Genomic DNA, 18,021 nt, shown 5'->3' with positions numbered 1-18,021 from the left:
TGCAGTCCGAAAGAAAAATATGAAGTAGGAATTCAGCTGATTATGACAAGCTAATACCTGGAAGAAGCCAAGGGTCTTCCAGAGGTAAAGCCAAGGCTCAAGGAGTCTTGGTGATATTAGCTTTTCAATATTAGCCATTTCCTGCTATTAATTTCTCATGTGCTATTGTAGCTTTTCTATCATTCATTGGGCACAATTTCCCCTATACAATTAAAGTATTTGTATAACTTTCTCCAAGTGTGCTACAGCGAACACAGTCAAAATCCCTAATTTCAGGCCCTTCTGTAATTATCTTCATTAGCAGCATCCAGCCAGGACCATCCCCAGATGGACGAAAGAATCTTATCTGAGATACCTCCCAGACTCTCTAAGAACAGACTTAAGCATCTAGACTATCTGTTTGAGAAGGCCTGGCGGATGTACTATTTAAGATTAACCTTCCCCTTTCCAAAGTCTTATCTCTAGTTTTAGATCTACTTTTAACAGCTAACTCAGAACTAAAGGGTTTCTACTTATAGGTACATCAAGCAATGACTCAGGGTGCCCAGTCGCCGAGTGCACTCCCCCAACCCTGCCAGGAAATGGCAGGAACTGAGATAGCTTGGACCAAAGGAAAAACGAAGGCAGTTTTATTTTCACCCATGACCTATAAGTGACTTATAGGTTCTATAGGTTCTTAACATTTCAACTAACCACTTCTAAGAATATAGTTTGAGCACATAAATCCCCTTTGCTTAGATATTAACCAAATTTGGCCCTTAGTTGATTCATTTCCCTATTAGTCACTTCCATTTTTGGTTCCAGATGATGGCTGATAATTACCGCTCTTTTGTCTGGATCTTGTTGGCCCTCCTTTTGACCCTGAGGGAATTCAAGCCTGGTGGCCTTGCCTCAGGCAGAGCATTGCTATTGCATGGGTATATAACTGTAAACCTCGGAGACTTGAGGAGAACAAGATTGGAGGACTAGGAGAGAGAACTAGAAGGACGAAATGGAAGATGAGGAAGAGCCAGATGGGGAAGAACTAGACAGGTAAGAATGAGATGAGAAAGAAGGAGATGGGAGAGGCGCTAAGATGGGAAAGAATTACATGGCTGAGAACCTAGATGGGGCAGAACTAGATGAAAGAATTAATATGGCGCTTAGAGGGAACAGCAGAAAGATGTAGAGAGAAATCAGGCAAGAAAGGAGCTAAATAAGAGAGCAGAATAAGCCGGGCGGTGGTGGCGCACGCGTTTAATCCCAGCACTCGGGAGGCAGAGCCAGGCGGATCTCTGTGAGTTCGAGGCCAGCCTGGTCTCCAAAGCGAGTTCCAGGAAAGGCGCAAATCTACACAGAGAAACCCTGTCTCGAAAAACCAAAAAAAAAAAAAAAAAAAAAAAAGAGAGAGAGCAGAATAGAAGCTATGTAGAGAGAGAACTGACTCAAAAGAATAAAGTGAATGGACTAAAGAGTACCGTGCATGTAGTACTTATCATCTAAGATCAGATAATCAGCTGGTTGTAGATTCTTCCACGGACCCTGAAAGAGGGCTATGGAGGGGCTGGACTCAAATAGTCCTCCTTACTTTGAGTTTAAATGATACCAGTGAGGAGACAATCTGGATAAGTAAATACCTAGGGACAGGCAGATCAAGTTCACTTTTGCAATAGTCAGACAAGGAAGTAGGAACAAAAGTAGAATTGTGGCAAGGAAGAAGGAACAAGCCCTCTGGCTTACAGTGCAAGGAGAAAGAGCAACAAGGGGCCACATGGGAGCTTGGCCAGCATCCATCCACAGCACTTGCCTCTGACCTGAATATGCCTTTCACTGTGTCTTTTTAAGTCCTTTATTTTATTGGCTTCTTTATTAAAGCTTGTACTTTATGCTGAAGGATTTAGTAGTCTCTTTTTCTCGTCCCTTACACCTTCCAAAAAGATTTCATATTAATCCAAATGTCATTCATTTCCATTATAAAAATAGCCTCCCTCTGTAAGAGAAACCTGCCTGCAACTACCTGAGCATTTTAAATGGAGCCTGAGAAGAAAATGATTCTCAGCATTGTGCATTCCATGTTTATTCTATGAGTCTTTACTGTGTTTTATGTTAATGGGATTTAGCATCAGAAGCAATGGATATCAAATTGAGATGGAGAAGTCAACATAATAAATATTGAACACCCTACCTCATTCACGTCTGCTTTCAGTGAGTACTAAGGAAGTAAGAGTGGTGGGCACTGAGGCAACATGCATCAGAATCAATCTTCGGGGCACTTATATTCTACCTGGGATATTAGATGCATAAGTAACATGAATATGAAATAAGATGTGTGATATACAACAAAGAGGAACAAAACATACTAGGGATTTAATGAGTAGTTGCTTCTAGTGATGCAATCATGAAATTTGGGTTATCTGGAGGTGAGGCTCAGTTCAGGTGGAAGAGATTTCCCAGATGTGAGGAGCTGGGGAGACAGGCAGTGTTCAGAGCGGCCAGAGCACAAGCTGAGGAGAAGGACTAAACTTTAGAGAGAGGAGCTCTCAGTTCCCTGGGAAACAGGGGACAGTGACCTGCAAAGCAAAGGAAGCTTTCAGCTGGTGATGTAATGTATCTGAGAGTGACTATTAAAGTGATTAATCTTGGCAGGGGAAGATAAAACAGATTAGGTTAGAGAGGATTGGAAACCAGTTCGCAGAGTATTGAAGTAGCCTAGGGCAGCAGTGAGAAGCATTCCCACAAGAGTGGATTCAAAGGGATAAAATTGAAAGAGCCTCTCCAAGAAGTCTTAGTGAAGGATTTCAAGTCACTCAGCTTCTCCTGAAGCGAAAGGAGGTGATGCAGGTGGTTTGTTTGCCTCTCCATGTGTGATTTAAGATTCTACCATTTTTACAACAGTTCTTTGAATGCTTTCAAATTTACAGATTTATTCTATTATTGTTACTTAATTAGTTTTTTAAAACTTTAAGCTGGGCGGTGGTGATACATGCCTTTAATCCCAGCACTCGGGAGGCAGAGCCAGGTGGATCTCTGTGAGTTCCAGGCAAGCCTGGGCTACAGAGCGAGATCCAGGACAGGCACCAAAACTGCACAGAAACCCTGTCTCAAAAAAAACAAAAACAAAAAACTTTAAGTAAAAATTTTTTGACAATGTAACATCCCAAGTAGTACTGAGCTCTGTAAGAAATGAAAATTCTGGGCTGGTTAGATGACTTTATGGGTAAAGTGCATGCCCTACAAGCATGAGAACCTGAGTGCTGATCCCCAGTACCCACGTGAAAAAGCCAGGTGTGGCACAATACACTCATCACCCCAGCTCTGAGAGGAAGAGACGGATAGATCCCAGTGGCTTGCTGGGCAGTGAGTCTAGCTGAAATGATTCTCAACTTTCAGATACTCCTTTCCATACATATTCAGAGATTTCTATACCTATTCTCTTCTGTCCTTTGCCAGGGGTCTCCTTTGACTTTCGGCACATTTTCTCCCTTGTTCCCATAATGTTTTCTCTAATCCATGGCTTCCCATCCTCTAGCCACTTCTGACATTTAAGGTCGGGTAGTTAGCCATAGTGGGAGCCTGCGCTATGCACTGCAGATGTTCAGAGGCATAACTGGCCTCTAACTGGAGACTAGGACAATTTCCCGTTGTGACACACAAACATGTCTTGAGCTGTCGCTGACTCTTCCCTGTGGTGGAGCTGGAAAGGACATTTGACCTTCCTGAGAAGCGCTGTTAGTGGTTCTTTCAATCTTTCTTATATTAAACTAGGCAGCTATGTCTTTCTCCCCATAAGCCCTCCATGCTTTGGGCCTGGAGACATGGCTCAGTGATTAGAAGCAGTAACTGCTCTTCCAAAGTACCCAGATTTGATTCCCAGCACCCACATGGCAGCCAACAACTTTCTATAACTCCAGTCCTAGAAGATCTGCCACCTTCTTCTGGCTTTAGTGGGCAGTGTATACATGTGGTACACTAATATACGTTCATGCTGACCACCCTTACACATAAAAATAAACAAATAAAAGTTTTAAAACTCTTCATGCTTCTTTCTTTGGGTCAGGTAAGATTTTCTTAAATTTATAACAGTACTTTTCTTACACATTTGCCTCACTAGCAGCTGTTTTATGAAAATCACAGACACGGCATGAAATATCATTCACATTATATGTCATTAACACCCCCATAAACCTTGAGAAAGTAGAAAGTATTAACTAAATGCATGCAAATATTTCTATTGAGTCCTTGTGAGGGTCACTAAGAACTATAGAATCTCTATTTATCAAGGTTTTGTGTTATTTGGAGAGATGAAAATTTAGTCATCTAGAAAGGATTTGAACCATGGGAGGCAGAGCATATGATGCTCAAATAAAGAAGGCAGAGAAACCACACTGAAGTTAGACGAAGCAGAGGCAAACAAATGAATGGTTCATACATTAATGAAGAAGAGAGGAAAGGGGAGAGGCACGAGAAATGGAGGGAGGGGGAAAGGTGAAAAGGGAGGGAGAAAGGAGGATTGGTTGGGGCGGCCGGCACGCTAGAGCTACCAGTGTTTAATCAAACTGCTAATTTAACAATCAAAGAATTCTCACTGCAAATCGTAAGCCGTTCGTTGCAGATTCATTCAAGCAATCCAAGGCCCAAACAGGGTGGTGTTTAAGATGGCGAGTGCTGGCTTGGTAACTGACTTCCCAAGAACTATAGTATGTCAAACAGCCCCATTCCCTTCATCCCTAAACCTGGCTTAGTCTTTGGCAAACATTTACTGTGTGCCAACTCTTTCTAATAGGTTTGATCAAATGACTAGACACTTTGCATACAGACTCATAAAAACTCTCTGGAAGATTTTAGTCTTATTACAAATCTTTAAGCCATCTGATTCATAGCAAACATTATGATTTGCTGTATCTCTGGTAGTAAAAACAATGACATATTACTTTATGAACCTAACTATGTCTAAAATTGTAAGTCACTGGCCTCAGTGATTGTCTCACCATGGCAGAGCTAACTCCTCAGGACTGAGTGACAACAAGTGTTATATTTGGGTAAAATATCTGCCTGGATGCTTGGGAGACAGCGAGGAAACACGGTAAAGAAAGTAGACTATAATTATCCAGTGGGAACTCAGCCAGTAGAGTAAGATCAATGTTCTAAATTTATAAGGAAGACAGCATTAGAATGTTATGCTAGGCTTCAGCTATGAATATATTTCTGACTCAGGTACAGAGAGATACCAGATGATCTTTCAAGTCTCCACTCATCTGGCCTTCCTGACTATGCCAATGAGGTGCTTACAGCTCTAAGAACTTGGACACAAGCCCTGAAGATATTTAGTAAAGGAAAACACATCTCTCTTGCATAGGCCGGGCTATCTATATAGTAGGCTCTCAGAAAATATCTCTTGGTGCTTAGGGCATCAAGCTCCCTGAATGAGAAGCAGAAGCTATGGTGTCAAGTAGATCAGAAATATATCATTCTCAGCTCATTCCTAGAATCTGAGTGATGCTTAAAAACAGCCCTCGCTATCCTAATTCTGAGAGCTTGAGTGCTAGGATTTCTTGAACCCTGTGATTCTCTCTCTTTCCTCCTCCTCCTCCTCCTCCTCCTCCTCCTCCTCCTCCTCCTCCTCTTCTCTCCTCTCCTCTCCACTCCCTTCCTCCTCCCTCTCCCTCCCCAAAGTAAATGTACATAACAATATACATACACACATGTACACATGTAAGCAATTTCAGAAGTGGGGAATATATTTCCAGAATTCAGAATTTATTTAGGATTAAGCTTAAATTGTAAATACATTGTGGTTGATCACTTAAAACTATATCCAAAATTATTTAAAGATCATAAATGCCTGAATGTTACTAACATTTTATGCTTTCTCTTCCAATAATTTAACTAGTTATTTTTAATTTTCTGTATACTTTAAAATTACTATTTATAAAACATTGTTTTTACTGAAGACTTAGAAAAAGTTTTACAGTATCTCACTAGGTAGTTTTTATTGTTTAAGATAATATTTGGTCTGTTCCTTACAGCAGAAGGTATTCTTTCATCTTTCCTATATGACTAATTCCAGTGGGATGTATTTAGATATTCAATCAGCATATTCATTGTTTGTCTGTTCCACAAGGTATTCTATCAGGTGGGATAGAGAATTTGAAGGTGTATAAAAAAAGTGTTCTGGAAAGAATCTACTAAAAGGCCCACATCAGGCAATATGAAATCCCATGGCTATATCTATAGTTTTGTAACTTTTGTTTCATTTATTTGGTAAGTAATAACTATGTATAAGAAATCCATGAGAAGTGATGGACATAGGATCATTATTTTGAAGAGCTTTTTATGAACAATATTTTAATTGATAATTATTTCTTACCTGACATGGCAGTCAAATTTGCATCTTTGTTGAAAATTTCAGTGACTCCAAGGGCTTTAAAGGTGTCTTTTAAATCAATTTCCTGTTCCACTGTGAACCTGGAGAACATATGGGAAGAAAGTATTCAGTTAACAGTTTCGTACCTGGAACAAGGATATAATGCTCAAGATGTTAGTGACAAAATTTTCTCAATAATAAAAAAAAAGAAAAAAAGTGTATTTTATAGTGGGTAAATTATGCAAAAACTGATTTTTCACTGAAAGAAGTATGTGATTGTTTTTATGAATATAGGAGAGTCACAATTGGAGAAGACTAATTTTTCTTTTGCCAGTGGGTATCAATTGCAGATAGCTTCTTGGTTAGGTATGGCAATCCATGTCTATTCTCCCTATCAATGCTGGGATCCCATTTGGCTTGAACCTGTGTAGGTCATGGTCAATCGAAAAGGAACTTGAACTTGATGGCATTTTTGTAGACTTCTTGTCTTATATTGTTTTGCTTGGATTTTTTTTGTCTTATTAGTCTTTGGCTTATATGTTTTGTTTTCTGTAGTTTCTGTGTGTATGGGGGGTGTGAGTGTGGTTGTGTGAATATGTGAGAAAGAGAGAGGAGAGAGAGATTCTTGTTTTTGTTTCTTTGATTTTCAGAGAGTCTGTGTATAGAAAGATAAGGATCTAAGAAGAATTGGTAGAGGGGAAAGCATGATCAGAATATATTGTATATAAAGGATTATTTTCAATGAAAAGAGGATGGATCAAAGCGAATGATGTAACATAATAGGATTTAAATTCATTAGTAGAAAAAAATACTTGCTATGGACACAGAACTGTAATGCATGAGAGTTCGATAGATCTTGGAGGTCAGGTGCTATTAAATACTATGTCAGACTTGGAAATGAGGACCAGTGAGATGGCTCAGTGGATAAAGGCACTTTCCACCAAGCCTGATAACTTGATCCTCACACACACACACACACACACAAATATAAAAGCATTTTTTAAATTCATAAATGAGTAATTTTCAAAATATTGTAAGGGACTAAGTAATATCCATGATGTTTCAAGTTGATAATGATTTGCCCACAAGTTTACTCAGGGTCTTTCTTTCTTTTCTTGGTTTTGTTGTTGTTGTTGTTACTTTTAAGTATCTGGTCAATTGATGCTTCCTCTGCATCCCCCTCCCCCACCATGGACAGGTTAAACAAGTGACAATTTTGACTGTACAGTTAATACAAAATAAGCATTTCAACTCCATGAAACTGCTTAAGTTAAAAAAATTATCACTGTGGTTATATTAAACTCTGGCATATAACTAAGCATGTTTTCATGATATCATCACAAGAAATTACTTATCAATGAAAATGAGGTAAATATCGTATCTTCAATATTGTAAGCTTTTACAATTACAGTAGAGCTTTTGAAAACAAAAAAAAAGGACTAATCTGTAAAGGATTTTGAATTATTATGTACAAAAGTGCATCAACGTTGTAAGAAGAAATAAAACATTAATTCTCATAGCCATAAATGGAATCTTAACTTTATATAAATGGTTTCTATGGTAAAGCTTTTTGGTTAATATATAATCTCTCCATAAACCAATGAATCATGTTATTAGTCATTCTGGGAAGAAATATTGAATGAACATGCCTTCACCTTTTTAATTTAATAAAGGAAAATGTTTAAGACTTTAAAAACAAAACAAAAATATGTCAGAAAGAAATGTTTTCCTTTTTCTGTTGCTGCCTTTTGCTGAGTACAAATGCTGCACATAAATTTTTACACAATAGGCTCTGCCTTTAATGAGGTAAGTTGAACCATCCACTAGACATTACATTAGCATAATTTCTGACATCATAAGAACTAGAAGGAAATAACTTTAAAACAATACTCAGATATAAAGACAAATGACTGGGGAAAAAATAATTTGGCAGGTTAATGTTTCCAAGAAAAGACCAAGAGACAAGTCTCTGTAAATCAAACATACTAATCCAAACACAGAAATTTACTATATTTTTACTTTAAATTAGACTTTTATTGATTGTTCATATCAAAATATGAATATTTATTGTGGAAACAGAATTGTTCACTGTCTAATTTATTTTAATGTTTGTTGTAGCTTCAATAGGAAAACCCATATCAGTCCAAGTATATGAAATCTAGTTTTTTCTAAGATTTTTGTTCAAAATTAATAAAAACTGTCAATAATCTCTGGTTGTCTGTTCCTGCTTTTGTTTTTGTTTTTTTTTTTTGTCCCTTATGAGCAACTAAAAATACTGTTCAATCATTACCTCACCTCTTATTACAGACTATTAGCATATCTATCTCTTACTATCCCCCCTGTAACATATTTCACATACCCTGTCCTGTTTCTTATCATGATGTCAGACAACCTGAGAGGAAAATATTGTTTTCTCTAGGATACAAAAAAATAAAGAAGAAAAATTAAAGTGTAAATAAGATAAGCCACTTGCTCAAGTCAAATAGATTGATGGGGAAAATGAGGATAGTAACTGAGTCTTTCTGACTGCACAATTTTCCAAATTCCCTACAGATCTCTGGCCTCAAACTTAGTATGTAGCTGAAGATGAGTTTGAACTTCTGATCCCCCGGCTCCACCTCTGGAATGCTGGGATTAAAAGTGTGTGTTATCATACAGAGTTCATTCCAGAGCTCCAGGAATGCTAAGCAAGCACTCTCTACCATCTGAGCCACATCCTCAGTCTTCCACTCTACAACCCTGAAGGATGGTTGGTATTTAATTCTATCTGTGTAAACTCTAGTACGGCTGAAATTAAGAGTACCTGTCTCGAAGGACAGGAATGTAGTTATGGAAATGCAAGCTTGAATTTTTAGAATAATACCTCCCCATGAAAACTACATGAGTCATTAAAAACTGATCCTAGAGTAAACCTAGAATCCATCCAGTAGAGGCATTTTTACCTTTGCTTAAATTGGGGCACAGAAACCACTACCTTCATCAAACACCTAGAAGCTCCAAATTCTACAGATGTGGAGCTTTGCAATTGATTACTACAAACAAACACCTATTTCAAAACAGTCACTTTGTTACAAACAAAAAAAATCAAATTTATCCCATTGAGTATTTACCCTCCCAATCTGAGCATTATCCATGTAGAGAGAGAGTTCATAAAACCCCTAAAGAAATGGAAACATGGTAGTTAGCTGATCCTAGTTTAGTAACAGGTATTAAAAAGAACAACTGAGCTAAACTATTTCATAATTGAAGAGTAACTCTTAGAAAATGAAAATTTAATTTTCTTCTGCTATCACATTCTATTTCTCAGTGGACATGACCTGGAGGACACATTTTCTTGTGAATGTGGATGAGTTAGAATGTATAATATTTAAGCACTCATTTAGAATTCTATTAAAATACCCATAAGGAACTTTATATCTTCACAGAATGGAAGCTTTTAGAAACATTACACTTAGCTTATGGAATTTAATTACTGAAGAATTAACACTGTGTTGAACTTGTTGTATGATCAAAAGGAACTTCTTATGAGAAAAACTATTAAATTCATGATAAAAATCATGGAATGAGTTTTAACATGAGTTAAATTGTTTACAAATTTGAGCCTTAGACAATATTTTACATTCAATCATTAATGTTTATAAATAAAATATTATGGTTTAAAACATCCTTGTTCATAAAATAAATGTAGAAAATCAATTTTTATATTTTAACAAATTGCTAGCATTTGTTAAATATTCACTGACTACTTCTCGAGAGTAGACTTTTAAAACCTTTCTACATCATAGAAAGTGATTCATGCTAAATACCTTAAATATTTGGGTTATTACTTTGGTTTTCATAAGAAGAGTAAGCAAGGTATAGTATATATGAAGACTTTATAGTGTTCTTGCTGCAAATATCAATAAAAATAGATCTTCTTCATTGACAAAGGCAAGACATCGGCTAAGTTTTCGGACAAAGTAGGCACTTAAATAAAATGTAACTTTTAAACATCAACTCCTAAAATTGAAATCCATATGAATTAATAAGATTTTATACTCCAGCTTTATTAATTTATTTATCATCTTTTAGTATTTATAGAAACTAGTACTGGAATAATTTTCTTAATGTAAAATGAGTCCTAGAAATTTACTGCCATGTACGCACACATTATATATGTTATTAATTAGTGTATCTTGTTCTCTAGCCTAAATTATTCATTATACTTGTGAGCCCATGGTTCATGGAAGGCTTTCTGGAAGGTCTAGTGTCACAAATGACCCTTAAGACTAAATGAACAATACTTGGAAAAGGACACTAAAGGTCAGCGCAGGAATATAAATGGGGACTCAGACATGGAAAAGTAATCATAATGTGGCATAGCTATTGGGAAGTGGAAACAGCATGCTGTTAAATATGGATATGCTGAGGGCTCTGGGGTGGAGTCAAGAGAAGAGTAGTCACAGTAGAAAGCCATGCATACATCTTATGCTTTGGGATACAGGGAAAATTTCGAATAGATTTATTTCTTGTTTATATATGAGCATATGTCAGTATCTGCTACAGTGGCTTGTTTGCAAGTGCTTCCAACAATGGCAGAGGTTTTCTCCCCAGGGAGAGGCTTAACAAATCAGAGAGTAGATGTATATCTCTGGGTAGGAGCATGTCTGTATTAATGACTATTAAGGAGGAGGACAAGAAGGGAGAAAGAAGAAAGAGAAGATAGTGAAGATGGAGGAAGAAAAGGAGACAAAGGAGAAGGAAGAGGACAAAGACAAAGAGAAAATAAGGATAAAGAAGAGAAGAAAGGATGATGAAGCAGGAGGAAATGGAGGAGGAGGAGAAAGAAGAGAACACTAAACTCAAAGGTATCAGCAAAAGATTTTCTGGACCCCAGCAATGTGCTATGCAAAGGCTACACAGTAACTCTCACCTGGGCAGGTAGACTTCCACCTTTTGTTTCTTAACAGAGTTTGTCCACTCTTCAATCAGCTGGGCTTTGAGTAGAGGCTCCAGTGTGGCCAGTGGAACTTCCTGCCTGGACAGTACCAGCATCATGCTGGTCTCATCTCCCTCATAGGGTATTTCTAGGACTTGGTAGATGCCACCAGCCTCATTGGATCCATCACTAAATTCCCCTAAAAACAAAACAAAACCTTTAAAGTTCATATCAAAAAACTGATTTCAGACCTTTTTTTTATATCTTCACTTGAAAAGATGTTGGGATCAAGAGAAATTCACAGTAATTAAGACACTCACAGAGGAAATGGGTTCAGTTCCCATCACCCACACAGTGGCTCCCAGTCATATGTAACTTTGTGTACAGGAGTTCCAAATGCAGTTGCTGCTGAGTTCAATGACCTGATTATGATTCCTCAGAACACGTATGGTGGAAGAAGAGAACCAACTTACTACAGTTGTCCTTTGACCTCCACTCATGAGCCACGGTATACAAGCTCACAAACAAACAAACAAGTAAATTTAAAAAAGAAAAATATATAATAAGAATGTTTAAAACTAAATCAGGTTCTTGGTAGACCATAAAGCTAAAGACCATCCCAAAGCCAATCATTTCCTGGAGTAAACTAGAATATTATCACTCAAGATCAGAACTTTTAGTGTGTGTGTGTGTGTGTGTGTGTGTGTGTGTGTGTGTGTGTGTGTGTGCGCGCGCGCGCGCGCACGTGCGTGTGCACAGGTACAAATATGTCATAGAGCATGTATGGAGGTCTTTGCCTACGTCTTCATTTGATACCAGGACTGGCATTGTTTTACTATTGTGTCTGATGGGTACCTGTGCCATGAGTTTCCAGGGAAACTCCTGTGTCTATCTCCTATTTCAAGGTATCAGCACTGGGATTATGGATGCACAATATAGGACCCAGTTTGGGTTGGGTGCTGGGCATTCAAACTCAAGTTCTCGTACTTATGTAGCAAATGCTTAACTCAGGAAGTCACCTTGCCAGGCCAATATCAGACAATTTTAGATGAGTAAAGGCACTTTGCAGGTATAATTAACTTTGTAAATTAAAGATGTATGTTGGAAAACTGTCAATACCTATACTATTCAGTCATGATCTAATGACAAGCCTTTGGAAATGCAGCCAAGCAAATTGAACTATAGCCCAAATTATATTCACAAGGAGTTGGAGCAATAAACATTTCATATTTCTAAAAGATTTGTTGATATACTACAAGAATTAAAAAACATAAAAAATGTTTTACCGTAATAAAATTCTCCTTGTTGATACATCATTGGAATCTGTACTTCACTTTCATCATCTTTAGTGAAGGAAAACGTTCTGGTATTTTCAGGTCTAAACTGTGATTTCCAGTTCCCTTTGAAATACACAGCATTGATGAGGGCCAGATGAGTGACAGAATCAAAATCCCTTGGAGATACCAAATCTTTCAACAGACCTATTTAGGTAAAGGAGATGAGAATTCACATTAAATTGATAAGTGGAAGAGCAAAGAAGAGAATTTTGAAACCACCCTCAGATAGAGTGGTCCTAAACATGTAAGATGTGTATATAACAGAAGTAGAAGGATCTTACTTCTAAAGGAAAAACACTATCATACACACATAAGTACATCATTAGCAATTAAGGGCATCCAAAATCAAGAGGATGCCTAGTAGCATCCTGAGACAAAAACTACCCACTCACATCCAAGGACATCTTGGCCTTCACCACTTCCTTGGTGCAATGATACATGTAAAACTATGAACACAGACAAAGCACAGTGATTTCTCAAAGTTTATCTTTCAAGGATTCATTTATTTTTTTATTTTATATGTATGTGTGTTTTGCCTGGATGTATGCCTGTGCATATGTATGACTGGTGCCGCTGTAAGTCAGAAGAGAGTTTCATGCCCCCTGAACCAGAATTATGGATGGTTGTGAGACACCATGGGGTGCTAGGAACTGAACTCAGGTCTTCTGAAAGAGCATCAGGTGCTCTTAAGTGTTGAGTCAACTCTCCATCCATTAAATTTTATTATTCAACAAGGCACATAAGTGTCATTCTGTTCAACTTGTCCCCATTGAATACCGGTCATCCTCCTACTGTTCTTAATGGTGTGCAAACATAATTGAGAGCTAATTTAATGCACAAAGTATTATTTTCTATCATTTGAAAACTCCTTTTTCAAGTCTAATCTGAAAGATAGTAGGTTGCTGCTACTTGCTAAGAGTGCCCAAAAGAATTGAAAGCTAGCATATTTTAATGATGCAATATATTTCAGGTAGATAGTTATTCTTTTTAGATGCTTAATAATGTTAAAATGTCTCCTTTTATCACAAATAATTTCATACATTAAAAAGGTAAGATCAAATTTATTTAATATTTCTCATTTTGTCAACCATATCACTTTGTATGATAAGTCCTACCTCAAGGTTGTGAGAATTGTAGGGTTTAGAATGACTGATAGTGTTTTTTTTTTCTTCTAACAAAAGATTTTAGAATAAAACTATTTGGGAAGTTTTTACATTAATATTTCATGTAATAAACAGCTATACTAATCTACCTTAAATATTGATCTATTTTTAATTTGTTTTTTATACATCATGTATATTGTTTATTATATACATTACCCACATATTCTCCTATTTTAATTCTCTCTCCTTCTCCATTAAACTACTTTTAATTAGTCTCAATTTTTATTATTTCAACTATCTTCTTGGCTAATTGGAAAATAAATGGTGTAATTTTAACCACTTAGAAGTATTAAAAAGTCTTAAATATACTTAAAGTGTGAATTATGGGGGCTGGAGAGATATCTCAGCAGTTAAGAGCACTTGCTGCTCTTATACAGGACCCAGGATTGGTTCCCAGTACCCACAAGCTCACATCAACCTGTAACTCTAGTTCCAGCAGATCTGAAGCCCTTTTCTGGCATCCATCGGTATGTAAGTGGTTCACATACATACACTGAAACCTACACATATACACATAAAATGAAAATAAATCTTAAAACAACAAATATGAATTAGAAATAAAACAGAAAGTATGTGCAGCCAGTTTCTAATTCCTCTCTACTAACTTGAGCTAAAACAGACTACTCTTTTTAGAATTAACGCTATTCACTTCTTAAAATAACTTATTGGTTATTGTGGTTGCAAAACCAAGAAACATCTTCAAATTTTGGTTTCTTTCTTTCTTATTCTATTTTAATTTTACAATGAAACTATCACCAGCTACCATTCTGTCTGACTAATTTATCAAACAGTTCAAGCAAACTTCCACACAGTAGCTATACAAGGGAGTTTCCTCTATTGGAGAACATTGATGGCAGATGATTAGAGCCAATATTCTACTCATGGCCACACATTTTACTTATTTAGTATAAGTGAAGGCACATATACATCACAAAGTAAAAGATGTTTAGGATTGAGCTAAATAATGAAAAGAAAGAACATACTGTTTGTATAATTCTCCACCCACTTATTGATGTAGTTGGCCACAGCTACATTTTGACTGAAATCCACATGATTGACTTCTGCATTAAAGTACTTTTTCATCATTTGCAAGAACTCATCATTGATATGAAATCCATTTTGCACAAAGAGGGAATTGGCAATTTTCATCACATATTGGCTCTCTTCAGCAGAGACCATGTTAGAAAAATCTTTTAGGAAAGAAAATTCTTCACCTGCAAGATGATAAATGAGAAGCATATCAGTGGAACAGGCATGGTGAAAGATCACTATAGCACAGTAAAGGACATTAGAAGAACAGTGATCAGTGAGAAGCAGCAGGCTTGCTCCTCACAGAGACATGACAAGGATCTTCAAGTGCTATTTCTAGATGTTCAAATTAGCTTGGTCTGTTTACCAAAAGATACTCTTTGTTCCTTTTTGTTTGTTTGTTTCATTTTGTTTTTAGTTTGTTAGTTTTACAGTCAGAGATCAGGCCCAGGACCTTGCACATGCTAGGGAGGTTGAACTGCAGCCTTTCACTGTGACTTGGATAAATTCTAAAAAGAAGAAATAAATTTAAGTTGTTTTCTTTCAGAATATTTGGCTTAGTTGCATTCAACTGGTCTTTTTTAGGGTTATCAAGCAAAATTTAATTATCTAGAAGATATTCCTTTAAATGTTCCTCTCAACAGACTATTTAAATATCATAAGTAGATATCTACTACTTTCTTTTTAACTTTCTAGCGAATTTGTTCATGTGTACACTAGAAAGAAGCATTAAAACAGAAATCACACCTCATTTCAAAATTATTTTCCCTAATACACGTAATTTTTATAATAATAGTACATTTCAAAAGACTTGGACATTATTTAAACAATGAGAGTATCATTAATTGTAAAGCAAAATGTGATATTTTTCAAAAAATCATGATGCCTTTCTTTTGATCACCCATCACAGTTACCATCTCATTTATTTCTATAATAATTTACACTAGAAATTACAGAAGCACTTTTTGTTTACTTTAATATGCAGGCTTATTTAAATAATACTTTGGGGAAGCACTTTCCTTAGATTTACTCAGCTATGACTAGAGAGAGACAGGAATGAGCCCTTTCTCTTATTCCAACCTTTTGAACCATATTCTTGCAATAAGATCATTTCTTAACTCTAGTAAATATTAGTGCCTCTGGCAGAAGGCAATATGATTGAATTCAAAGTTAAACTCAAATATTTGTGAGAAACAAAACCCAGGAACTCACCGTTTTTCAGGCCATCATATCCCATTGAATGGCGAATTTCTTTCAGAGTAGATCCTTGAGCCCCAAGCTCCATCACTCCCATTGCGAGGGCAATGCTCAGTGGAGAAAAGAGAATGTTTTCATCCTCCCCAGTGGCTCGAAGATGGTGATACATATTCACTGACCACTCAGTTATGGTTTCATCTGGGAAAGTTGCCCCTATTGACACGCTTTGCATGGCCAGCAAAGAGAACAGCGCCAAAAAATAAGCCATCCTGGAATGGTTTTAAGTCTGGAAAACAATAATTTACTTATTAACTATAATCTCTGATACATAAATTAAAGGAAGAAAAACAAAGAATTAGTACCTCGTGGATTATAAGATGAACTTTTTTAAGAAGTTGAAATTAAAAAATAATTCAATATTAATTTATCTGTAAAAAATGCCCATTAAAGATTTAAGGATAAGTTTCCTCTCCTGCCCCATCTGTGTGTGTATGTGTGTGTGTGTGTGTGTGTGTGTGCGTGCGTGCACGCGCGCATGCATGCATGCTTGGAATGGAAGGCATACATGCTAAACACACACTCTAAAACTGAGCTAAACCCCTGTAATAGTTTGCTTTCTGTTGCTGTGATAAAGCACTGACCAAAGTCAATCTGAAGAGGAAAGGGTCTATTTGTCTTTCAAGTATTTTTTTTATACAACTTAAGTTCACCTGCCTAGTGAAACTATTGCCCACAGTGGACTGGACCCTTCTATATCAATGAGAAATCAAGGACCTGGCAAACAGACATGCTCATAGGTGAGTGTGATAGTTACAATTCTTCAACTGAAGTCCCTTCTTGCCACATATGTCCAGTTGATAATCAAGATTAACTATCACAAGCCACAATCCTCAAACTTCTACTTCTAAAAAGAATCAATTAATAGTCAATTGAACAGAAAAGATTGCTAAATTGTAAGGATTGTATAAGGAGCAGGATAGATAGGGTCATAACATTCATGACATTAAGAGGATATATGGTGTCCTGACTAGTTTTATGTTAACTTGACACATGCTAGAGTCATCGGAAAGAAATTCATTCAGAATTAAGAACTGAAAATATGCCTCCATAAGATCTAGCTCTAGGACATTTTCTTAATTAGTTATTGATGGGGCAGTGCCCAGCCCATGGTGGATGGTGCTATCCCTGGACTGATGGTTCTAGGTTCTAGAATAAAAAAACCTCAACAAGCCATGATGGACATCAGTTCCTGCCTCCAGGTTCCTGCCCTATTTGAGTTCTTGTCCTGATATCCTTCAGTGATGAGCAGTGATATGAAAATGTAAACCAAACAAACCTTCTCCTCCTCAAGCTGCTTTTAGTCATGGTGTTTCATCACAGCATTAGTAATCCTAACTAAGACAGAAATTGCTACCAGGATATTTGGGTACTGCTAGGTAGACCTAATCATGTTGTTTGGGGGAGGACAGTGTAAGGATTTTGGAACTTTGGTCAAGAAAAGCCATTGAGTGTTCAGAGCTATTCTGTGGGAGCTTGGAAGAAATCAGATACTTTAAGCAGTGCTTAATGAATGGGCCAAGCTTGTAGGAGTAAGAAATACAGTGCCGAGGGTGATTTGAACTATGAGGGCCCAGCTCAAGAAGTTTCAAAGGGGAAGAATTTTAGTAAGTGGCCTAGAAACCATTCTTGTGATATTTTGACCAAGAATGTGGCTATTTTTTGCCCTTGTCCTAAAAATCTGCCTGAGGATAAATTTAAGAGGTTTTGACTCATGGCAGTGGTAGTGGAGATTTCAAGATAGCCTATCGTGGACTCTGACATGTCATTATTAGTAATCATTCTTATGGGAATCTATAATAAACAGGAGCAAGCTAGACAAAGAGATATTCAAAATGTACAGTTTGAAGTGAAAAAAAGCATCAGGAAGTGTAATGGAGTTAAAGCCAGTGCTCAAGGAGATAACAAGTTTAAAGAAAAGCCTGATGCTAAAAGGAATAAAGGGAGTGGTAACTCAGGGCAAAAACCCACCCAGCT

General features: G+C 36.9%; 1 protein-coding gene across 7 annotated transcripts in view; it reads right to left on the bottom strand.

Moving 5' to 3' along the window:
* Serpini1 (serpin family I member 1) overlaps positions 1-18,021 on the bottom strand; it is an 81,636-nt gene that overhangs the window by 10,109 nt on the left and 53,506 nt on the right. For 5 of the 7 annotated variants that reach the window (XM_052730137.1, XM_052730138.1, XM_052730135.1 and 2 more), the window contains 5 exons: positions 16,003-16,273; positions 14,745-14,975; positions 12,548-12,742; positions 11,256-11,460; positions 6,347-6,444 (listed from right to left, as the gene is read on the bottom strand). In XM_052730137.1, the coding sequence (XP_052586097.1) occupies positions 6,347-6,444; positions 11,256-11,460; positions 12,548-12,742; positions 14,745-14,975; positions 16,003-16,255 (982 nt within the window). In that variant the 5' untranslated portion in view covers positions 16,256-16,273. The remainder of the gene's footprint in view (positions 1-6,346; positions 6,445-11,255; positions 11,461-12,547; positions 12,743-14,744; positions 14,976-16,002; positions 16,274-18,021) is intronic. The other 2 variants (XM_052730141.1, XM_052730142.1) reach the window with 1 other exon arrangement.

The sequence above is a fragment of the Peromyscus californicus genome, unplaced genomic scaffold (assembly GCF_007827085.1).
Source record: "Peromyscus californicus insignis strain IS unplaced genomic scaffold, ASM782708v3 Scaffold_9__1_contigs__length_137607984, whole genome shotgun sequence".
NCBI classification, from domain to species: domain Eukaryota; kingdom Metazoa; phylum Chordata; class Mammalia; order Rodentia; family Cricetidae; genus Peromyscus; species Peromyscus californicus.
This window is presented reverse-complemented; position numbering and strand designations above follow the sequence as displayed.